At 49.6% G+C, this 18430-nt stretch overlaps 6 protein-coding genes across 6 annotated transcripts; 1 reads left to right on the forward strand and 5 right to left on the reverse strand.

Annotated features, from left to right (window-relative positions):
• Positions 1 to 14: 14 nt before the first annotated feature.
• BO85DRAFT_377395 (oxidoreductase, short-chain dehydrogenase/reductase family) lies at positions 15 to 1049 on the reverse strand (the record flags this gene model as incomplete). Its single annotated transcript, XM_025656262.1, has 4 exons — positions 15 to 223; positions 314 to 465; positions 548 to 748; positions 832 to 1049. The coding sequence occupies 4 exons, from the start codon at positions 1047 to 1049 to the stop codon at positions 15 to 17; spliced, it is 780 nt and encodes a 259-aa protein (XP_025513054.1).
• An 839-nt stretch (positions 1050 to 1888) lies between these two features.
• On the forward strand, positions 1889 to 3699 carry BO85DRAFT_425582 (uncharacterized protein; the record flags this gene model as incomplete). The annotated part of the gene is made up of 2 exons (XM_025658082.1): positions 1889 to 2158; positions 2224 to 3699. The coding sequence occupies 2 exons, from the start codon at positions 1889 to 1891 to the stop codon at positions 3697 to 3699; spliced, it is 1746 nt and encodes a 581-aa protein (XP_025513055.1).
• Positions 3700 to 3887: 188 nt separating this feature from the next.
• On the reverse strand, positions 3888 to 4292 carry BO85DRAFT_451486 (uncharacterized protein). The gene has a single exon (XM_025660602.1). It carries the CDS (start codon positions 4077 to 4079, stop codon positions 3897 to 3899), a length of 183 nt encoding a protein of 60 aa, XP_025513056.1. The 5' UTR covers positions 4080 to 4292; the 3' UTR covers positions 3888 to 3896.
• A 57-nt stretch (positions 4293 to 4349) lies between these two features.
• On the reverse strand, positions 4350 to 7351 carry BO85DRAFT_522040 (ESCRT-0 subunit protein HSE1). The gene is made up of 8 exons (XM_025665228.1): positions 6921 to 7351; positions 6790 to 6839; positions 6676 to 6710; positions 6537 to 6612; positions 6206 to 6473; positions 5542 to 6156; positions 5279 to 5485; positions 4350 to 5232 (listed from the first exon to the last, which is right to left on the reverse strand). The coding sequence occupies exons 1-8, from the start codon at positions 6958 to 6960 to the stop codon at positions 4634 to 4636; spliced, it is 1890 nt and encodes a 629-aa protein (XP_025513057.1). The 5' UTR covers positions 6961 to 7351; the 3' UTR covers positions 4350 to 4633.
• A 923-nt stretch (positions 7352 to 8274) lies between these two features.
• Positions 8275 to 11487, reverse strand: pakA (mitogen-activated protein kinase kinase kinase kinase STE20). The gene is made up of 4 exons (XM_025665676.1): positions 9094 to 11487; positions 8942 to 9041; positions 8557 to 8891; positions 8275 to 8504 (listed from the first exon to the last, which is right to left on the reverse strand). The coding sequence occupies exons 1-4, from the start codon at positions 11068 to 11070 to the stop codon at positions 8400 to 8402; spliced, it is 2517 nt and encodes an 838-aa protein (XP_025513058.1). The 5' UTR covers positions 11071 to 11487; the 3' UTR covers positions 8275 to 8399.
• Positions 11488 to 16721: 5234 nt separating this feature from the next.
• On the reverse strand, positions 16722 to 18394 carry BO85DRAFT_461322 (putative nucleoside transporter; the record flags this gene model as incomplete). Its single annotated transcript, XM_025661778.1, has 3 exons — positions 16722 to 17215; positions 17266 to 17947; positions 18050 to 18394. The coding sequence occupies 3 exons, from the start codon at positions 18392 to 18394 to the stop codon at positions 16722 to 16724; spliced, it is 1521 nt and encodes a 506-aa protein (XP_025513059.1).
• Positions 18395 to 18430: the final 36 nt, after the last annotated feature.

Genomic DNA, 18430 nt, shown 5'->3' on the forward strand with positions numbered 1-18430 from the left:
AAGCAATCCACCATCTAATCATCCCCCAACAACATCCTCGCCAACTGCGTAGCCGCGGCCCGGCGCTTATCCACAATATCCAAGAACACATCCCTAGGCCCAATACCTCCCACGATGATTTCGTCCTTTCCTTCCACTAGGCCCTGGAATGCCTCGTCCGTGAATCTCTCCAGGGGCATACCGACTTTACGCCCTTCTTCGCCCATGAAGTCGTGGAGTTCGGCTGCAGAGATAGTTAGTCAGACGAAATATCTTAGATCGGATGAAAGTACGAAAGACTAGTATAGGTGTGGAATGGATGGTTTAAACTCACATTGCACCGCCGGCGGTGACACCTCAATAACCTTCACATCGGTCTTCCGAAGCTGATCCCGCAGACAGAGAATGAAGGCGCCCAGGGCGGCTTTGGAGGAAGAGTACGCGGGCATCCAGGTTGCGGGGACGATGGCGATGTTGGATGTGGTGCTATACATGATGATCATTGATTAGTATATACTGTCCTCGCTGATAGTATATATTTGTGGATGGATTGTGAAATGGCACGCACTAAATCAAGCTTGTTTCCCCCCCTTTCTTGGTAAGATATGGCAAAAAGGCATGCGTCAGCGCAACATAACTGGTAAAGTTGACGTGCATTTGCTTGTAGAAGCTAGATAGGTCGAATTTCTTGGGGTCGGTCATGTCGGTGGGGAGCATGATGCCGGCGTTGAGGAAGATGCTGTCGATTGTGGGGGATTTGGTCATTATTCTTTAAGGATAGGTTGGTTAGTAGTCATTCTTGTATATGATGGTGGTTTATATGTAGGTAGAGTATCCGTAGTAGGCACTTACTCGGCAGCAAACCCAGGAATCTTATCCAAATCACTGATATCAAACTGCACTGCATTGGCCTTGTCTTCGCCATGCTCTTGCACGAATTCATCGAGGCGCTCTTTGCGTCGCCCGACGACTGTGACTTTGGCTCCGGATTGCACGAAGCGTGATGCGAGTGCTCGACCGATGCCGGCGGTGGCGCCGATGACGAGGATGTGCTTGTATGGGAAGGACATTGTGCTTTGGTCTGAATTGAGTTGATTTAAGTTAAACTTGTATTGGATACGTTGAACTGCATCATCATCATAGCTTTTATCTTCAGTAGATCGAGTAGTAGTGATCGGTAGAACCGGACAGCGGAGTTGGTGGGCCGAAGCTTGATCTCCGGGGATCTAAATTAGGGTGTATATGTGGCTGTCGGCTTCCGAACGTAAAGCCGGGATGGACGGACTTCTTCGGATTTCTGGGTAGCTTCATCTGGGAGAGGTCGGAGATCGAGTATTAACTTGTATGATATTGAGGATATAGGACTTTACGGGTTTATGCTGTTAGTCTAGTTTGTGCATGTTGTGCGCAAAATGTGATCACAGCTACTGTCAACACCATTGGTTTGTATACAGAACTGCAGTTATACTTCAAGTAGCCCTACGCCGAGACTCAGTTATAGGATGTTCATCCCAACACACTTTACACTACTAAAGTCTTCTGCTTCACTATAGTCTCGTAAAATGCTCAATCTCACACAGCTACTAACACAGCACATGTTCCCTGGTAGCCAAACCCCCTTCTAAAAAACAGTAGCCATCACGTGGCGTAGTGCCAGCTGCGTGAATAAAAAATCCACTGATGTCCCAGAAGAGGCAACGCGTCTCGCTTGTCAACGCGTTGTATACAACAGGTAGTGAGGCCCTTATCTTTCTCGCACAAACACAGCACCTTCTACCTCTTCATCATCATCTTCTTCTACAAGGTGAAATCTCGAATCATCTCATCTTTCATCTCACTTCTCATCTCGCTTTCTGCATACACTTCCATCATAAACTATCCATCATTGGCATACAGATATTCAATCATCATGGATAGTGCATTCCCTCAACGTCCCTCCTTCGTGAAATACGGCCCATACACCTACGATGACTATGGAGTCACCGTAGCCAGTATCCCCAGAGCCTCATCATCGATCCTGAACACGCTCTTCCCCGTGAAACCGGTCACTGCACCCAGCAGACGGCCTGTGAAGCGTTGGATAGCTGCCCAGCTTCAGCATTTCGGCATCTCCTATGAGCCTTCTAATACTGTTGCTCAGCTGTTGGCTCTGCTTGAGAAAGAATACAGAGATGGACACGTAAACACTCCCCTTCATCTTCATCCTCAATCCTTAAAAACAAAAGCTGACCAAAGACGAACCAGTGCAAGTATGACTCGCCTTCGGTCCTCCTCCTCGAGAAAACCTTGTACGACATGTACCAAGCCGTACAGGAGGACTATCAGCAGCAAAAGGCTGACTGGCGGGTGAAGAAGTTCGCTCGTCAGGTCACTCCCTCCGACGAAGCTCTGTTCGACCCTTCTCTCTTCATGGCCAAGTACTTCCTCAACAAGGAAGACGGTGTGCCCGACAAGAGCAAGCAGTCAAAGGCCATTGTCCTGCACAACGTGTACAACCAGCAGTTCGTGAGCATTGCTCTTTCCATCGCCGGTCTGAGCTTCCAGATCAGTCACCCGGCCACTGTCATCGGATGGGCAGAGAGCTTCGAAGAAGGCTTGGATGCAGGCTTCGCCAGTCTGGCAGACAAACACATCAAGGAATATGTGCCGACCTTCGAGGCGAACTTTGACCACCGCCGCTTCCTGAAGAAGTACTTCCTCTCGCTTGACTACCCCTTTGAGATGGGTGTCCCCGCTCATGACAGAACCCTGGAGCCCGTTCAGCTCATGCCACAGCTGTATTTCGACGTTCGTGAGAAACTCAGAAAAGCCGTGGCCAATATCAACGGTCTCTTGATCGCCACTACCCCGGGCCGCGGCGGTACCTGGACACTTCTGACCTGGAGCGAGCACGCCGAGAAACTCACCGGTGTAGTCGCCAAGATCCACGCCGCCGGTATGAACGAGAAGTTGTACGACGATACTATCATCGCTCAGGTGTGGCAGACCAAGCTCAGTCGCCACAACCTGTTCAAGCAGCTTGTGAACCCCAATAACATCACTCCATTGAGATTGGGCAACCTCCAAGGCCAATATGTCATCCGCTGCAACGTCATCGACCCCTGGGGCTACGAGGACTTCTCACTCGACATCAACGCACCCCGTCGCAACGATCCCGCCGCGCGCGCCACCTTCTCTCTCGGAAAACTGCAGGGAGCTATGATCCTCGCTCTGGACTGCGACAAAGTCGACCAGATGCGCCGAGTGCTGGACAAGAAAGGCACTACTCAGCATGACACTCCCGAGTCCGATGATGATGATGATGACGATGATTGGGAGAAGGTTCCACGCCTGACCGTCCACCGGTACAGAAACGACAATGTCAAGTGGCGCGTCTACCTCCAGTATGCTGGTACCTGCAACGGCCTGAACCAGGTCGACGAACACAACGAGCAGGTCGGGTACATTGACTTCAACGTCGACCCTGAGCGAAGCGACGACGACGAGAAAGCCGTGGGGTATGGTCTTGCCTACGGCCGCGGTTATATCGTCGGTCCGAAGTATATGACTACGCGCAGGAGTGAAAAGGGCGAGATGCTCCCCATTGAGGTCTTCAAGTGGACTGGCGAAACCGTGAGAGTGGCGGCCCCTTGGAATGCGTTCAACTTCTGGGGTGGTTTCGAGGCTCGCTTCAGAGTTTGTGAGAGAGCTATGACTATGACCAAGGGGTATGAGCTTTAGCTGCCTCTTTCTTTCTCTCCCACTGTGATGGTGATGATGTGGTTCGAGTTGAGTGTTTCTTACCTTGTTTTCTGATTTTGTGCGTTTTATCTGTTTTCGCTTTTTTCTTGTATTTTCCCGTTTGTTTGTTCTTTTCTTGTGTATTCAAGTGTTTTTCCCTTGTTTTTCTTTAATGTTTGTGTTCTGTTTTGCTTTCATTATGAAAAGTATGTGAAAAGAGAAAAAAAGAAAATGAGCTGATGGATGGCGTCGGCGGTGTTTAGGTCATGTTTCTTTCTTTTATGTTTCTTCTTTTTCATTTCTCCTGTGCGAGTATACCCCGGGATAGAGTTACTTCTTTCTTTTTTTCTCTTTTTCTTCTTAACGAATGTACGAGCCATGATGAAAAGCTTCTCTGATGAGTGAGAGTGAGAGTTGAGGTAGGTGGATGATGAGATGGCTGATTTCTTTTCAAACTAACGGGGATAAGATGAGATGCGATGAAAAGTTGATGGGGAAGAAAATTGAGATAATGTATGAGATGTATCCCAGATAATGTGTCACCGACTTTACTTACTTAGTGACAAGTTAATGCAATTCATTGAATTGAGAAATTAGTTGCGGCGTTTGCATTACCTACCTGGTCGGATGTACGAGGTTCCGGTAAAACTGTCTTCATCTTCATAATGGAAATTTTATCAGCTAGTTATTTCTCTCGAATTAATTCCTTTTCAATGTCTCAATGAAGGCAGCAATAGCACGCAGATAGTAGCTAGCTGCGCTAAGTACACCTACAACAAACGTAATTACTATCAGGCCAGGGTAAAAGAGAGAAAATAAGGAGCCCTATAAATCAAGCACATCCCAATCAATGAAATGCGTAAAGGATATCAATTCAACAACATCTGCCTAGGACCACTAACTACTACATCATGCCTTAAGAAATGGTACAAAATCACCGGTAGAATGACGCGGGGTTAGATACGTCCGTTTGAGACGGGTTATACGCCTGATATCCGCCTCCGGCGTTCAAAGCAGGATAGGGTGTTGGCGTTGTGGATGTACCTGGGACAGGCGGGGGCTGGTGCATAGGCGGCGGTTGGTGTGAAGGGTAGGGAGGCTGTGCTTGGTGGGTAGGGGGTCTGGAGGCGTCTTCAGGAGCGTAGCCTGAAGCAGGGTATTCCGGGTGCGGTTGTTGTTGTTGTTGCTGTTGCGGCTGCTGTTGCTGTTGGAAATGCTGCTGCACTGCGGCGGGGACCTGCACGGCGCCGGGGTATGGTGGTCTCTGGCTGGCGGGATGCTCAACCGGGGAATCGTAGACGGATGTGCCGAGTTCTTGGGGGTTCTCGTATGTGGATTCCGGACGGTGGTACACGGGCTGGTAGGACTCCGAGGAGGGCTGGCGCTGCTGCAGCGGCGGCTGCTGTGACTGCTGATACGGGGCGCCAGCGGGTGGTGTCTGACGGGGATCGGGCGATTGTGAAGTGGGAGGGTATGCGTGCGCTTGGTCTGCGCTGTAGAATGCAGGCGCATTGGCCGGAGGGGCTTGTGATTCTGCGAGATGTTAGACAAGCTGTGAGGGTGTCCATGCTGTACTCGCCTTGAGGACGGGGACTGAAGTAGCGTTTGGGATCAGCCTGTGGCGGACCTTGAGGATATCCCACAGGGGCGGCACCAGGATAACCGTATGGAGGTTGAGCCGGTCGGCCATATTGGGGTTGTGCGGGGTGCGCCATGGACGCCTCCAGCAGAGACTCGTAATCCCTTCGCGCCTTGATGAACTTTTCATTGAGCTGTGTGAACTCGTCTGCAAAGTGTTAGCGGAGAGGAAGGGAAGAACTTAATGGAGTGTCGAAATCTTACCCTTCTTCTGCGAGTACTTCCCAATGAGCTCGATCAGCTTGGGGCGAATTGCCAATGTGGAGTGGTACAATGCCGTGATCTCCTCATTGTCCTGCACATTCAGCTCGGAGCTGCGAGTGCTCAGAAGGGTCAACAACTTCTCAACGTTCTTGATCTGACCAAACACGTCGGCTTCCATCTGGGCTTCCCGCTGCAGCTCCTCCACCGTCGGGTCAGGAAGTTTCTCGACGTAGTTAAGGGGAAAGATGCCGGTCTGGCCTCTCAAGGAACCCTTCCACCAATCCTTGTAGACAGACTCGAGGACAGCGATGACATCTCCCTTGCGGAACTGCAGCTCACCGGGTTCTGAAGGCTGAAAGTCGAACAGGGCTCTCACGCGCGAGACTGTGGCGGCAGAAGTACCCGAGGGGACGGCCTGGGACGTGGCAGCAGGTGTCTGGTTTTGGTTGACTGGAGCAGCACTGGAGCTGGCCTCGGGCTGTGGAGCAGGGGCAATCGTGGCCTTTTCTCTTATCGACAGTGCAAGGGCCATTTGCAGCTCCTCCTCTTCCTTTTGGCGATCTGAATCGGTGATTTCCCGCTTTCCGGGCTTCGACGGAGGCTGCAGGTTCGGGTCTAAAATAGTGAGCTTCTCTCCACTATCCATAACTGCTAAAGCACTTACTCTGAGTCTTCAGCTTCATGTAAGCTTGTTCCATGATTCCGAAATCCGGGTTACTGGCGAACATCTCCGTCCATTCCTGCATGCGTTCTAGGATCTTCGACTTGACCTGTTGATGGGTGTTCTGCTCGGTATAAGTGCGATGCTCTTCGTCGGTAGAAGCCCAACTCACTCTATCATTCGCTAGACGTAGCAGAGCATCGGTGAAGCTCCTAGAGGCAAGCTCGCGATGAATCTTGGGACCGCAGTTCTGAGCGAGGGCGTTCGCCAACTATAGCCGTATCAGTACACGTAAGCCCCCAAGCCCGGAGATGCCACAGTATCCAGCACGAACCTCCAAAGTATAAAGCTGCACATTGGCGTTTCGGTGCGCAAGCCTCTTAATCATAGCAGCGACGGCATCTTTCGCTCTAGAAACAGATCTATTGTCAGAATGACGTGCACCGGAAAGGACAATCAACGGCGAAGCATACCCTGACTCCTCGGCACCAACTTTATCGCAGACATCCTAAACACCAAGAGCTCCAGTCAGATATATATCATTCGGCCAGTGAACGGTAGGTTAAATCGATCGTGGGTTTGCGTACCAGGATGTATTCCCAGTTCTCGGAAGTCAGGTTCTCGTCGGTCGCCTTAGCTATACCAGAATACTCAGATTAGCAGCACGTAGAGGATAGTAGAGCTGCACAATGTGCAATAGAGAAGAGCCATCTCATACCGACTGCATCGTCAAAGGCGTTTTGCTGTGCGCGAAACATCACGAGGGTTATGTCTCCGAGCGCCCGGGACAATCACTGCGTTGCAACTCGGACTATTATTTCACGCGAACGAGTTGATTCAGAAAACTGCTGTATGGCAGACAGACACAAGGTATGGTATGTTCAAGGAAACTGCTCGAGTAAAGCAAGTCCGGTTGTCCTTGTTGTAGGATCGATGGTTCACTGTTTCCAGGCCGCGAGATGACACCCGATGCGGGGGACACTGCGGTCAGCGGGAGCCGAAGTAAACGAGGTCGGGATCAATTGAGGCGCTCGCGGGTTAAGATTCCCTTGGAGACGGGGAATTCCACCAGGACTGGTTATCGGACCACAACGAAGGACAGGGAGGAGAGATAGCAAGTGGATAGTCAAGGAGAAAGGGAAAGACAGGCTGCCACCTGATGCTCAGCAGGTGATCGCGCCGACGGAGAGCAGCGCCTCTGACGCTGACTGGCCGCGCTACGCCCGATTAAGCGAGACCCGCCCCTTTCTGGACTAGTGGGGCACTGCCTTTTATGGAAGTTGGCAGGCAATGACGATATTCTATATTCTACATTCTACTTAAAAGAACTACTCGGTATTGACTGTGATAAAGATATACCCCGGGTGATTCCTGATGATTGATCGAAAGGTAATAAAAGTCACATCGTGGTCTTCCCGATGTAAATAACAAAGAATATGAATCATGACCATCCCTCACCCATAAGCAATAGCCCCATGGCACTTAAGATCCCTCCCTCTATATCAATGTAACCGCTCAAATAATAATCGTCAACTCAAGAACAAGACAGACAAAAGCTCCACACTTTTGTTCTTTTTTTGTCGTCAAAACAGTCGGGAAAATGCCTCATAAATCATCAAGAATATCGGTCGCTGGAAGAGATGGAGATGGGAAACAACCCAACAGCTGCAAGACAAGTAACAATAAGATGGGGGGGCCGATCACCACGCCGGCCACCGGCGCCCGTTCATTATATGAAGCTTCAAGCTTCCTCTTGAGCTTCGGCTCCTTGGCAACAATAAGCACTCAACAAACGACAATATTGACAATAGCTGGACGGAGGGCCCCAGAAGATTGTACAGGCTTCTTCACTCGCTCAAAAGCCAACGTCGAAAGAATGAATCTTGCAGAGAATACTCGTCAAAAAAACAAAGGAAGGATATTTCCGCAGGTGATAAGTGGCCAGTGACTCAAGATCAAGCCAAGCGAAGAAAAGGAAAACGGATAGACAAATCATGATCCGGATGAGGTCATCGCCTTCTAAACATTCACAGGGGATGCGAAACCGCCAACACGAGAAGTTGCGAACAAGGGTCTGCCATATGCAATGCCAGCGTCTTTGTCCAGCAAATATGAAATATCAGGGGTAATGGGTATCTGAGAGAGAGAGAAGACAGAAGACATCGAAGTATATAGTAACAGTTCAAAGTGACGGCACTTAGGCGCCTCCCTTTTGAGCTTTTTCCTGGGCTCTGCTGGCCCGCGCGGCCTTGACGAGGGGCGAGAGATGGTTCAGGGGCGCGCAAAGAGACATAAAGGGATGCTGATCGAGCAGTCAGTAATGATGTATGATGGAATTTGTCCATGTGACATACCTTGAGCAAGTCATGCGCCGAAGCTCGCTTTTCAGGATCCACCTTCAGAGCAAGGTGCAGGAAATCACGGAAGACCGGCGACAAGTTGTGCTCGTCTTTGATGGTAGGCGTGCCGTTGGTGGCGATCAAATACAGGGCCCTGAGGGGCGATTCCGTAAGATAAGGAGGCTCACCCTCGATCATCTCGATGGCCATGATACCCAGACTCCAGATATCGACCTTACGGCCATACTCCTTTCGAGTAACGACTTCAGGGGCCATCCAATACGGTGTACCGACCATAGTGTTTCGCTTGTTATGCGAGTCATTGATTTGGGCACAGAAACCGAAATCGGCTATATCACGTCAGAAAATGAACACTCGGGGCATCATGAAGGCAGCTTACTTAGTTTGATATTTCCCTCCATTGAGAGAAGAATGTTGTCCGACTTGATATCGCGGTGAATGACACCCTTCGAGTGAAGGTGCTGTAAACCACTCAAAGTCTAGTAAAGGTCAGAGAGATACGATATAGATGCGACGAAGCATAAAGCTTACCTCTCTGCAGACAGCCGCAATTTGCCCCTCGCTCATAATGTTGAAAGTAACCACATCAGTCAAACTGCCACCCTCCATGTATTCCATCACCACCCAGAGGTCCAGACCATGGAGGTAGCTGTCCAAAAAGTTGACAATATTCTTGTGCTTGCTGTCCTTCATGACCAAAATCTCATTGATGATCAGATCCTTCTTGGGTTGCAAGTCCAGGTTCATTTGCTTGATAGCAACACACTTGTTGGTGTTGTTCTCGTAGGCAGTAAAAACACCACCAGACGCACCCTGGCCGATTTTGTTGAGATGGTGGTACAGTTTAGTAGGGTCCCCGGGCGTACAGATGGCAAGGAGTCGCGACCTGATATCCATCGCATTACTCTGGCGAGGTCGCTGTCGGGGGCGAGCAGCAGGAGCGGCGCGGGCAGCCTCGTCCACCGGGGAGACATGGTGGGGTGGGCTCTGGACCGGAGCTTGCTTCTGTTCCTGGCGAGTAGGCGGTTGTTGACGCTGACTGCGGCTCCGGTCGAGTTGAATAGTAGCAATCGCCTGCTGGGCCGCGGCCATGGCTTGCTCCTGCTTTTGCTGGTATTGAGCCGGCGTAGGCACATTGTGGGTCGGCCATGGTACGGGCGTACCGTTGGCTCTGGAGTTCGACCTGCTCAACTGAGGCTTAGGTTCCGACTGCAAGGGCTCCGTTTCTGGAATGGGAGGCGTGTCGAACTGCGGAGGAGAATAGGCCTCCTGGGGTGGACGTGCGGGCGCAGCACTGTATGATCCCGCGGTTGGTGGCTGCGGTGCAGGCCGAGCCGGTGTGATATTGGCAGGGGTCGGAGGTTTTGGCGGTGCTCGATTGGGGACAAAGCCGCCCACCGCTGGGGTTGCCGCCGAAGGCCCACGAGGAATAGGAGGCGGCGCACGTGGGTTCTCGAAGCTACCCTCATGGTTCTGTGGAAAGCGAGGACTCGTGGGAGGAGACGTCCGAGCTGAAGTAGGGCCATAGGACCCGGCACCAACAGCACTAGTCTGTCCTCCGGAGATGGGGCTGGACATCGACTGCGGCTGAGGATAAGCGTGGTCAAACTTGTGCCACACTTCGTCATCGCCTTGGGCATTCTTCTCGTAGAATCTCATGATATCGACCATCGTCTGCGGGTGTTCCTCCTGCTCCTTTTTCGAGATACCGTTTTCCTGCAGCAGCCGTTGCCATTCCTTCGGGAGGCCAGTGAACTGACCGGTCTGATTGTCATAGCCAACGTGCGTAACGTGCACCGGATTCTCTGGGGCGGAGATCTTGATGCCTCGGGGGGAGCCTAGCATGCTATTGACGAAGCTGGAGAAACTGCTCTTCTTGCTCCGGCCTCCGCCAAATGGGCGCGAGCCAACACCACCTCCCCCGTCATCGGATAAACGTTTCGGATTCGCCGGGCGATCATTGTCAGTATTCCTGTGCACGAATGTCTCCATCCGGTTCTGTAGAGCCGTGAAGCTGGCAGACTGTCTCAATCCTCGGGAGTCGGGGCTGGTGGCCGATCGGAGGTTTGGGGGTTTTTGGGGGACGGTCTCGGTGGTATTTTCTTGCAATGAACTGAGCATGCCCCGGCTGTCAAACGGGGGTCCGATCAATTCATCTGAGCTTTGCTCGGTGAGAGAGAAACGACCCGAGTGGGGAGGGCGGGATTTGGAGGGGTTGTTGGTGTTCGACAAGTATCCAGATTGGTTGCCAGCGAGCACCGGAGACGGGCCGCCGCTATTCTGCTCGAGGGAGGATGAAGAAGATCCGTAGGCGTTGGATCTCGTCCGCGAGTGCTCACGACTCCCACCGGTGGAGGAACGGGGGTAGACGGGCGCTGAAGGGTGCCGCTTTAGTGACGTGTTGCTCTGCTGGCTCTTGAGGATGCGGGAGCTGAAACTCGGAGGATCCTTGTGAAGCTTGCTAGACGACCGTCGAAATTTTAGGGAAGAGAAACTATCGTGATTCATGACGTGCAAGATTTAGGGGGAGAGTGGGTTTTGGGGGGTGCGTGGAGGGACAGGTCGGCCGACTGGCAGCAGCAGCAGCAGCGCAGCAGCACCAGCAGGGTTGAGCGACTGGCGGATGAATGGTTTGATTGGAGGGAGGGGGGAAAGAAAGCCACCGGGTGAGGCGGTGCGCAATGCAGCAGTAGTCCCTACCGTCCGGTTCGACGATAGGGTGGACGAACAAGGCCACTAGGCGGGGATGGGGAGGGAGGGGGGGGAAGGGTGGAGGGATTGATGGTGTGGTGGTGATGCTGCACGGTCAGATCGATAGCCCCAACCGGGTGAGTATTGATGGATGAACGGAGGAATCGGAGATGTGAGAGAGGGACCCAGAATGCCTGAGCGACGCAAGGGAGGGCGCGAAAGTAGCAGCCGCGGACTACCGTCAACCAGTGGTTAGCACGTGGAGAGCCGCTGGATGGATCAGAACTGAGAAGACGGAGTTCGACCAACAGAGGCGGTGACTGGCTCTTCTGAGGGATAATTTTGGGGGGTGACAGAATAAAAAAGGAAAAATAAAATAAAATAAATTCAAAAAGAGGGGAAGGGGGGGGATAATACTTGAGAGGGAAAAATAATAAGGGAAAAAGAAAGCAAGACAGCAGATGAGAGGATGATGATTCACTGAGATGCAGGAAAAACTGCAGATAACCGACAGCTCAGCACACAGATCTGCGGCGCCAAAAAAGCAATAATGCAACAGTCACTGGGAAACCAACGATGATGGAGAAAGAAGTGGGAAAAGGCACGGAGAATTGCCATGGGGGTGTGGAAGAGAGGTTGTTACTAGTACGGTGTACAGTAAGTAGTAACTAGTAGTTTAGTAGTAAAGAGGAGGTGAGAGAAGGGAAGGACCCAGCCAGGTGCTTTTTAGTTTTGGAGATTTGGGACTGGAACTGGGACTGGGAACTTGGGAGGTCGAACCAGTGGCAGCAGTTCGACAACGGCCCGTCTTTGAGAGTCAGTCCGACAATTATTACACTGGGTACTACCATTAGAATAACGGGGCCCAGCCACTGAACTGACTTGCTTGGCCTCACAGAGTGTGTGTGTGATGGGGACCATTTAATATCGTTTGGGCTTAGCAGTGAGTAATTTACGGTCAATTTGGTTTGGGTATGGTAAAGTCGGGACTCGAGCTGCAGTTATTGAGGACTGCGAGTACTACTACGTAAGTATAATCCCTACAAAAGTATTAACTTACCGTAAGCATCTAGATACAGATTAGATACACTCGCAGTGACAAGAGGAAAGAAGAAGAGATAATCGAACTGGGAGGTTGTCAATCGGGCGGTCAACACCATCCCAGTCCAATTACCAAAGCAAGCAAAAATCCCAGAAGAGAAATGTTTCGGGTGCCTACTTTCTGCCTTTCCGTTTTCCCCCAATTGTCCAACAATAATTAAAGACGCAAACCCTCCCAAGTTAATAGCTATGTAGATAGATAGATGGTAGATGGATAATCACAAAGATTCTTCCAAACATTCCCTGATGGATTCGATTTACTGTAAGTACAAAGTAATATTCTTCCGGGGATGGGGCTCATTGGAGGAGATTGTTCCCGTACTTTTTTGTTTGTGTTCCCCCTCCTTCCAACCCGAAGATGGAAATACTTTTCTGGCAGCTCAGCGCGCGTCCATCATCTGTCTCAGATACCGTAGGTCCGATTAGGCAAAGAGAAAAATTCTAGACACGTCCTTGACCCCAGTTTGCGTCCCGTTGGCGGGTGGATCGCGAACAGATACCTTTCCTTTCTCGGGAGGATGGGTTCCACCGGTTTTCCGCTTTCCTTCTTCAATTCTCTTTCGACACCTCGGATATGAGACAGATTCCAAGGAGATGACCGAGTTCAGAGATATGAAAAAAGGAGGGTGTACAGGAAGTAGGAAGCAGAAAAAAAATTAAGGAGGGAAATTCCACATTCCCCAGAGTGCGAAATAGGAGGATAGACAAAAATAGTAGGAAATATCCTATTAGGGGGTGACGTGGTCAATCAATCAACACACGAACTGCTGTACACACAGTAGTACTTCATTTACCTTAGTACTTCACTTACTCGCTTTTTCACTGATGGAGACAGCCGGGTGTTTTTCTCTGAGCAAGCCAAAAAAGCAGCACCACCAGCAGCATCAGCACCAGCAGAACAGCAACTTTGGTTAGACACCTGGAAGGGCGGCCTTAGTGCCACGCTAGGCCGAGCGGGGCGGGCGAAGAAAAGACTAGGTTCCAACCGACTTGTGCCGCACCCAACCCTCTTCTTTTTTTCCTTTCTTTCTTCCTTTTTTCTCTTTTCCTTCTTCCATAATGGAATTAATAGGAATTCAATCCTCCCTCAAATTTAATTATTCCATAACACGGTGGATACGTTTCCATGGTCCAGGGCAAGCCACCAATATTTAGCTTCATTATTGATCTGGAGTCCGTGGAGCGTCATCGCTTGCTTTCTCTTTTAGAGATTCGAATTCCGCTACAGTTGCCTCCTACGTATCATCTCCTCGTATCTTTCTTCTTTTTCGCTTCCCGGAGCTAGTCTATCTATCGAGTATCGACTTATCTCTCTCCGTCTGAGTGGGATTTAGTAGTCGTAATTTAGCTGCGCTTGTAAATGAATTCCCGGGTCAAAAAGCATCAGCAACAATTAGCGATAATAAATAAAAAAAGGGTCTGAAAGAAATCAAAACAAAACAAAAACAAAAGCTAAAATCTACACTCGGACCTATCTACAAGTAGTAAGTACTTACTTAACAAGTATACCTTTGGATATGAATTATGGAGTAACTTTCCAGCTGATCATCATGGATCAAGTTGTTGCTTTCCCTTTTTCATTTTTAGCCTCTGATGATCCCGTTGAAATCTCTGCAGGTACGGTGTAGTTTAGTTTCGTTCTATACATCAGCTCCTTCTTACCGCGGAAAGGGCTTATGGTTTATTCCCCTTCAGACGCGGAACCGGGTTACGGAGAAGTACGGGAATTAGCCAAAGGTTTTAAGTTACTACTGACAGGCATTAACTATTATTATTCTCTCTCTCTCCTCTCCTCTCCTCAATCATGACATGACATGACATGACACACACACACACACACACCCCTGCACCTGCACCTGCAGATGAATTGAGAGGATAGTAGTAGTCACACATGTGTTTCCTAACTCTCCTGTCCTATATCTCGCCCCTTAATTTGAGGATTCGGACAGACTTCTGATGGTATGGTAGGGTCCAAATCAGATCTCATATCATCACAGTAGTACAGTACTATATGACTGGTAATCGTCACCACGAGCAGAGAACCCGGATGGAATTTACTTAGTGGTTCTAGAAGAGCTCTTTCACCGACCAAGTAATTTTGCACCGTAAGCAATGCAATAACTAATCACCTACAGGACAAAAAAAAAAGTGACATGACATAATTAATTAATTAACTGACGGAACGGATTCCATAATTTCCTTCCATTCATCCATTGCAGCGGGGAGGAAGGAAGTCAAGACGGAGTGACTCCGCACTTTGCATAGTAAGTACTTCCACAGTATGGATACGGGAAAAGAAAGAAAGATGTATCCGCCCGAAACACTACTCTAGATAGATAGATATATATCACTTCGACATATCACTTATTTATATATGAAACCTGACCCTTTTTGGATAAAGGAATATACAATATATATATTCTGCACATCCCAATTGAATAGACCACCTAGATAAATAAGATAGATGGTAATTGATTGATTGATCGGTCTACTCAAAACTGCCCCCCATGGCGCGCGCGCGCGGGATCGGCACAAATGCCCGTCATTTTCCGTCCTCGGGATGAGTCGAGGCCTAGTTCTAGAACCTTGAGTCTTTTTTTTTTTTCTTTACCTTGGCTTGGAATAATGAAACGCCCGTTCAAAAAATGACGAAAAGGTGGTTAGTAGTTGCAGGTTTGTGTGTGTGTGAGTGGTCTGATGTCATGGCGGTCCTTTGTGTGGGAAAATCGATCGAATCAGATAATAGTGATTATGTTTCTAGAAATTCCCATCCGGATGCTATCACATCCAAGGTTCACTGCGCCACCAGTATACTATATTATACTAGCTTACTATCCTGCCATTTTCGATCATTGTGTGGTGGTTAGGTTGGTATATGGTAAATCAGTATGACTGCTCCATTCATCAATCAATAGATCGATCATTCTTGAGGTTCATTTAAGTCAGTGACATAGCCCTCAAAGCCAGGTAGGTCTCTTGTAAATTCCAGGCAGTCAGTCATGTCTCTTGCTGAAGAACCCTCATATTCAGCCATTGACACCATCAGATCCATTTAATGACTCGTAGAGGCTTTTAGCGTGGGGACACTCAAACATGATTCAAGCAAGCTAGAAGCCAAACTGGAACTTCGTTCGCCCTGCCAAATCAACAATCCACCCTCTTGCCATCGCTGACGTCACGGGATCCAGTCTGCGATTGAAACCTGAAGCCAGCCCATAGTTAAGTATCTGTACTGCTTATGGAATAGCTACAAAGTAATCCACACTCCCCAAAGGAAAGTAATATCCTAAAACCCACCCCTCCCAATATCTAAATCTTAATCAGTACCTAAAATCATCATCCCCCAAAAAGATAAACCCCAAAAGTATAACCCGTAGCCATGAATGAAACCAGGGTAAGCAAGATAGATAGTTTGTTGTGTTGTTTGTTTCATCGTCAGTCTCAAAAACCAGACTGACGATCAAACTTACTACCCTATTCTACCTTCCATTCCCCCCACTTACTTACTTTTCATGAACCGGGGCGAAGTTACTGGAAACAGTAGCTTAGCGCTACAATATGGTTTTTTGGTTAGTATTTAGTAGTTAGGTTAAGCTCTGAAACACTCCCAGAAACGAGACAAAGACACAACGTACAACAAACACGTGGGGGGGCGTGAGAACTGCCTAGCAAAGGGGGGAAGAGGATTGTTTCAGGATTGAAGTTAAATTACTATGTATTATGCACTACTGCTTATGGTAGCTTGGATGATGGGATATAAAGATGACTTTCATTGTGTCATGAATGGTGATTGAGTACTGGATAAGTACAGTCGCTGATTTTACTAGAGTGAGGAAGGTTTTGTGGCATTGGCTGTATATAAATATAATACTGCTTCTCAGTAAGTCTAAATTGGAAGCATAGTGTACTAGTTATGAGACGGAGTTATCGTTTACTTTACAGTTGTTGTTGCGTCACGATATAGTACTACTCGAGGTGAGAGGGTGGTGTGGGATGGATGTGTTGTTGGAGGTAGTGTGTGTATGCTGGCAGGGAGTAGTAGTCGAATCTTCTTTGCTGCTGTGGTTGTCACTAGATACTTGTTTTTGACAAAGGCAAGGTGCAGCAGGTATTTAGTTGTTTATCTATTTGATTTAGGAAAAGTTTCTAGTGGAGTGTTGAGAGAATTGCAGATGTTCTGATGCTTATTGCTTTTGCCTTTTGTATGGTCCTGTGTCTATTGGTAATGTAACAGGGATCATAAGGGTTTTATTATGGTGCGTTAAGCAATTTCACTGCATATATATCGTGCCTGCCGTTCATCGTCATGATAAATACGATTATAGTATACATAAGTTTGTACTCTGTGCTCTGTGGGTGATGCCAATCTACCGTCCAACATACTTCAACTCCAACTTCCGCAAGGGGATATACGATAGGCTGGTAAAGACAAACGCCAGCTCATTGGCAATGTCTCCACCATCGGTACCGATCTTGCGCGCCAGCGCTCCAACATAATATGTTTCGTCCATGCCGACGATCCATCCGGCCGCACCGCACAGGAACGCCGTGAGACCGGCATACCCGACGGGCAGTTTCGACGGCGTGTTCCAGGCGTCGAGGTCGTAGTTGGCCAGGTTGCCGTTGCGGAAGAAGTAATGCTCGCAGAACAGAATGACAAAGAAGGAGGTGTTCCAGTAACCCAAGAGGGAGAGGAAGTTATCCAGGACAGTCAGCAGGTGGTCCCGGCCTGCGATACCAATGACAAGAATACAGGCGAATACGAGTAGCGTCCAGATGACTCGGGGGATCTTCTGGAATGGTTTGGCGAATAGTTGCGCAGAGAGCGATCCGGCATAGATGGCAATGCAGTTCATGCCGACTGTATGAGATTAGGAGCGGTTACGACTTGAAATCAGTGGATGTACTTACTACCACACAGCACCAAAAGCACCAAGAGGAATTTAGCAAATTTGCGAGGATAGATGATGGTCTGCAAGATCTCTCCGGTTCCTTCGTCATAGGCAGCAGCCCATTCTGGGTTCCCATCCAGAGCCGATGCGATGCACGCACCGAGCAACATTCCGACACAAGTGGGGAGTGAGATACCCAGGGTGGTGTAGATGAAGACCTTGACCTTGGAGGTGTTGACCGGGTAATGCACATAAAAGTCAGACACGATCGAGCACCACGATGCACTCGAGCCGTAGATAACGCTGATCAGGCTCAGAACGTTTCCAGACTTGGTCAACCCGGACACGGTCCCGGGATCTGACAGGCTGGCATGGTGAGCCGCTTCACCATAGACGATGATGAAGACGACGAAGGAAACCATCCAGATATATTGCTCAATCGTCATGACAGCCCTGAGACCGAAAAAGCTGAAACACAGACTGACGCAAGCAACGATGACGACTCCCACGACCATGGAGATGTGATTGTCCGAAACAGCGCGGAGAGCTTGACCACCGGTGATGCAACTGACAGAGGCCCAACCCAGCTGTTCGACGACATTCAGCGCCGCGATGATGGACGAAGGGTAGAAGCCAAAGGAGTATCTAGAGATGGCGACCTGACGAAGGCCAGTGCCGGGGCCCATTGTGGCACACCAACCCTAGTGAACCGATATGTAAGCCTTTAGACCGACCAGAAGCTGAATGCGCAGCATTGCGTCGCAGCGGAAAAAGAGATAGAGTAGAGAAAGTGGTATGCGAACCGTGAGAGCAGCGCCCAGAAACGTCGCGCATATCATGATGGCGATCGTCTGCCCCAAGGTCAAGCCAAACTCCTTCCCCATAAAGCCCGTGCTGAAACAACTGAGGTTCATAGTGGCCGAGGCCCAGATGAAGGCCATGGCGAGGGTGTTGGGCGGTTTGCGATCTTCGGGCAAGACTCGGTCGAGACTGTGGGACTCGACGCCCATTTTCCGATCCAACAGCTCTTCATAGTAGCGGATGCGGGCAAAGAAACCGCTAGGTTTGACCAGGGCATGTTCCTCCACCGAAGCCGTGGCCTGCTTCGGTTCGATGGGGTTGCCATCCTCAACGGTTTTGAAATCCATCCTGAAGAGGAGGAGGGGCAATGGGGGGGAGAAGGG

Source organism: Aspergillus piperis (assembly GCF_003184755.1).
Source record: "Aspergillus piperis CBS 112811 unplaced genomic scaffold BO85scaffold_16, whole genome shotgun sequence".
In the NCBI taxonomy this organism is placed as follows: Eukaryota; Fungi; Ascomycota; class Eurotiomycetes; order Eurotiales; family Aspergillaceae; genus Aspergillus; species Aspergillus piperis.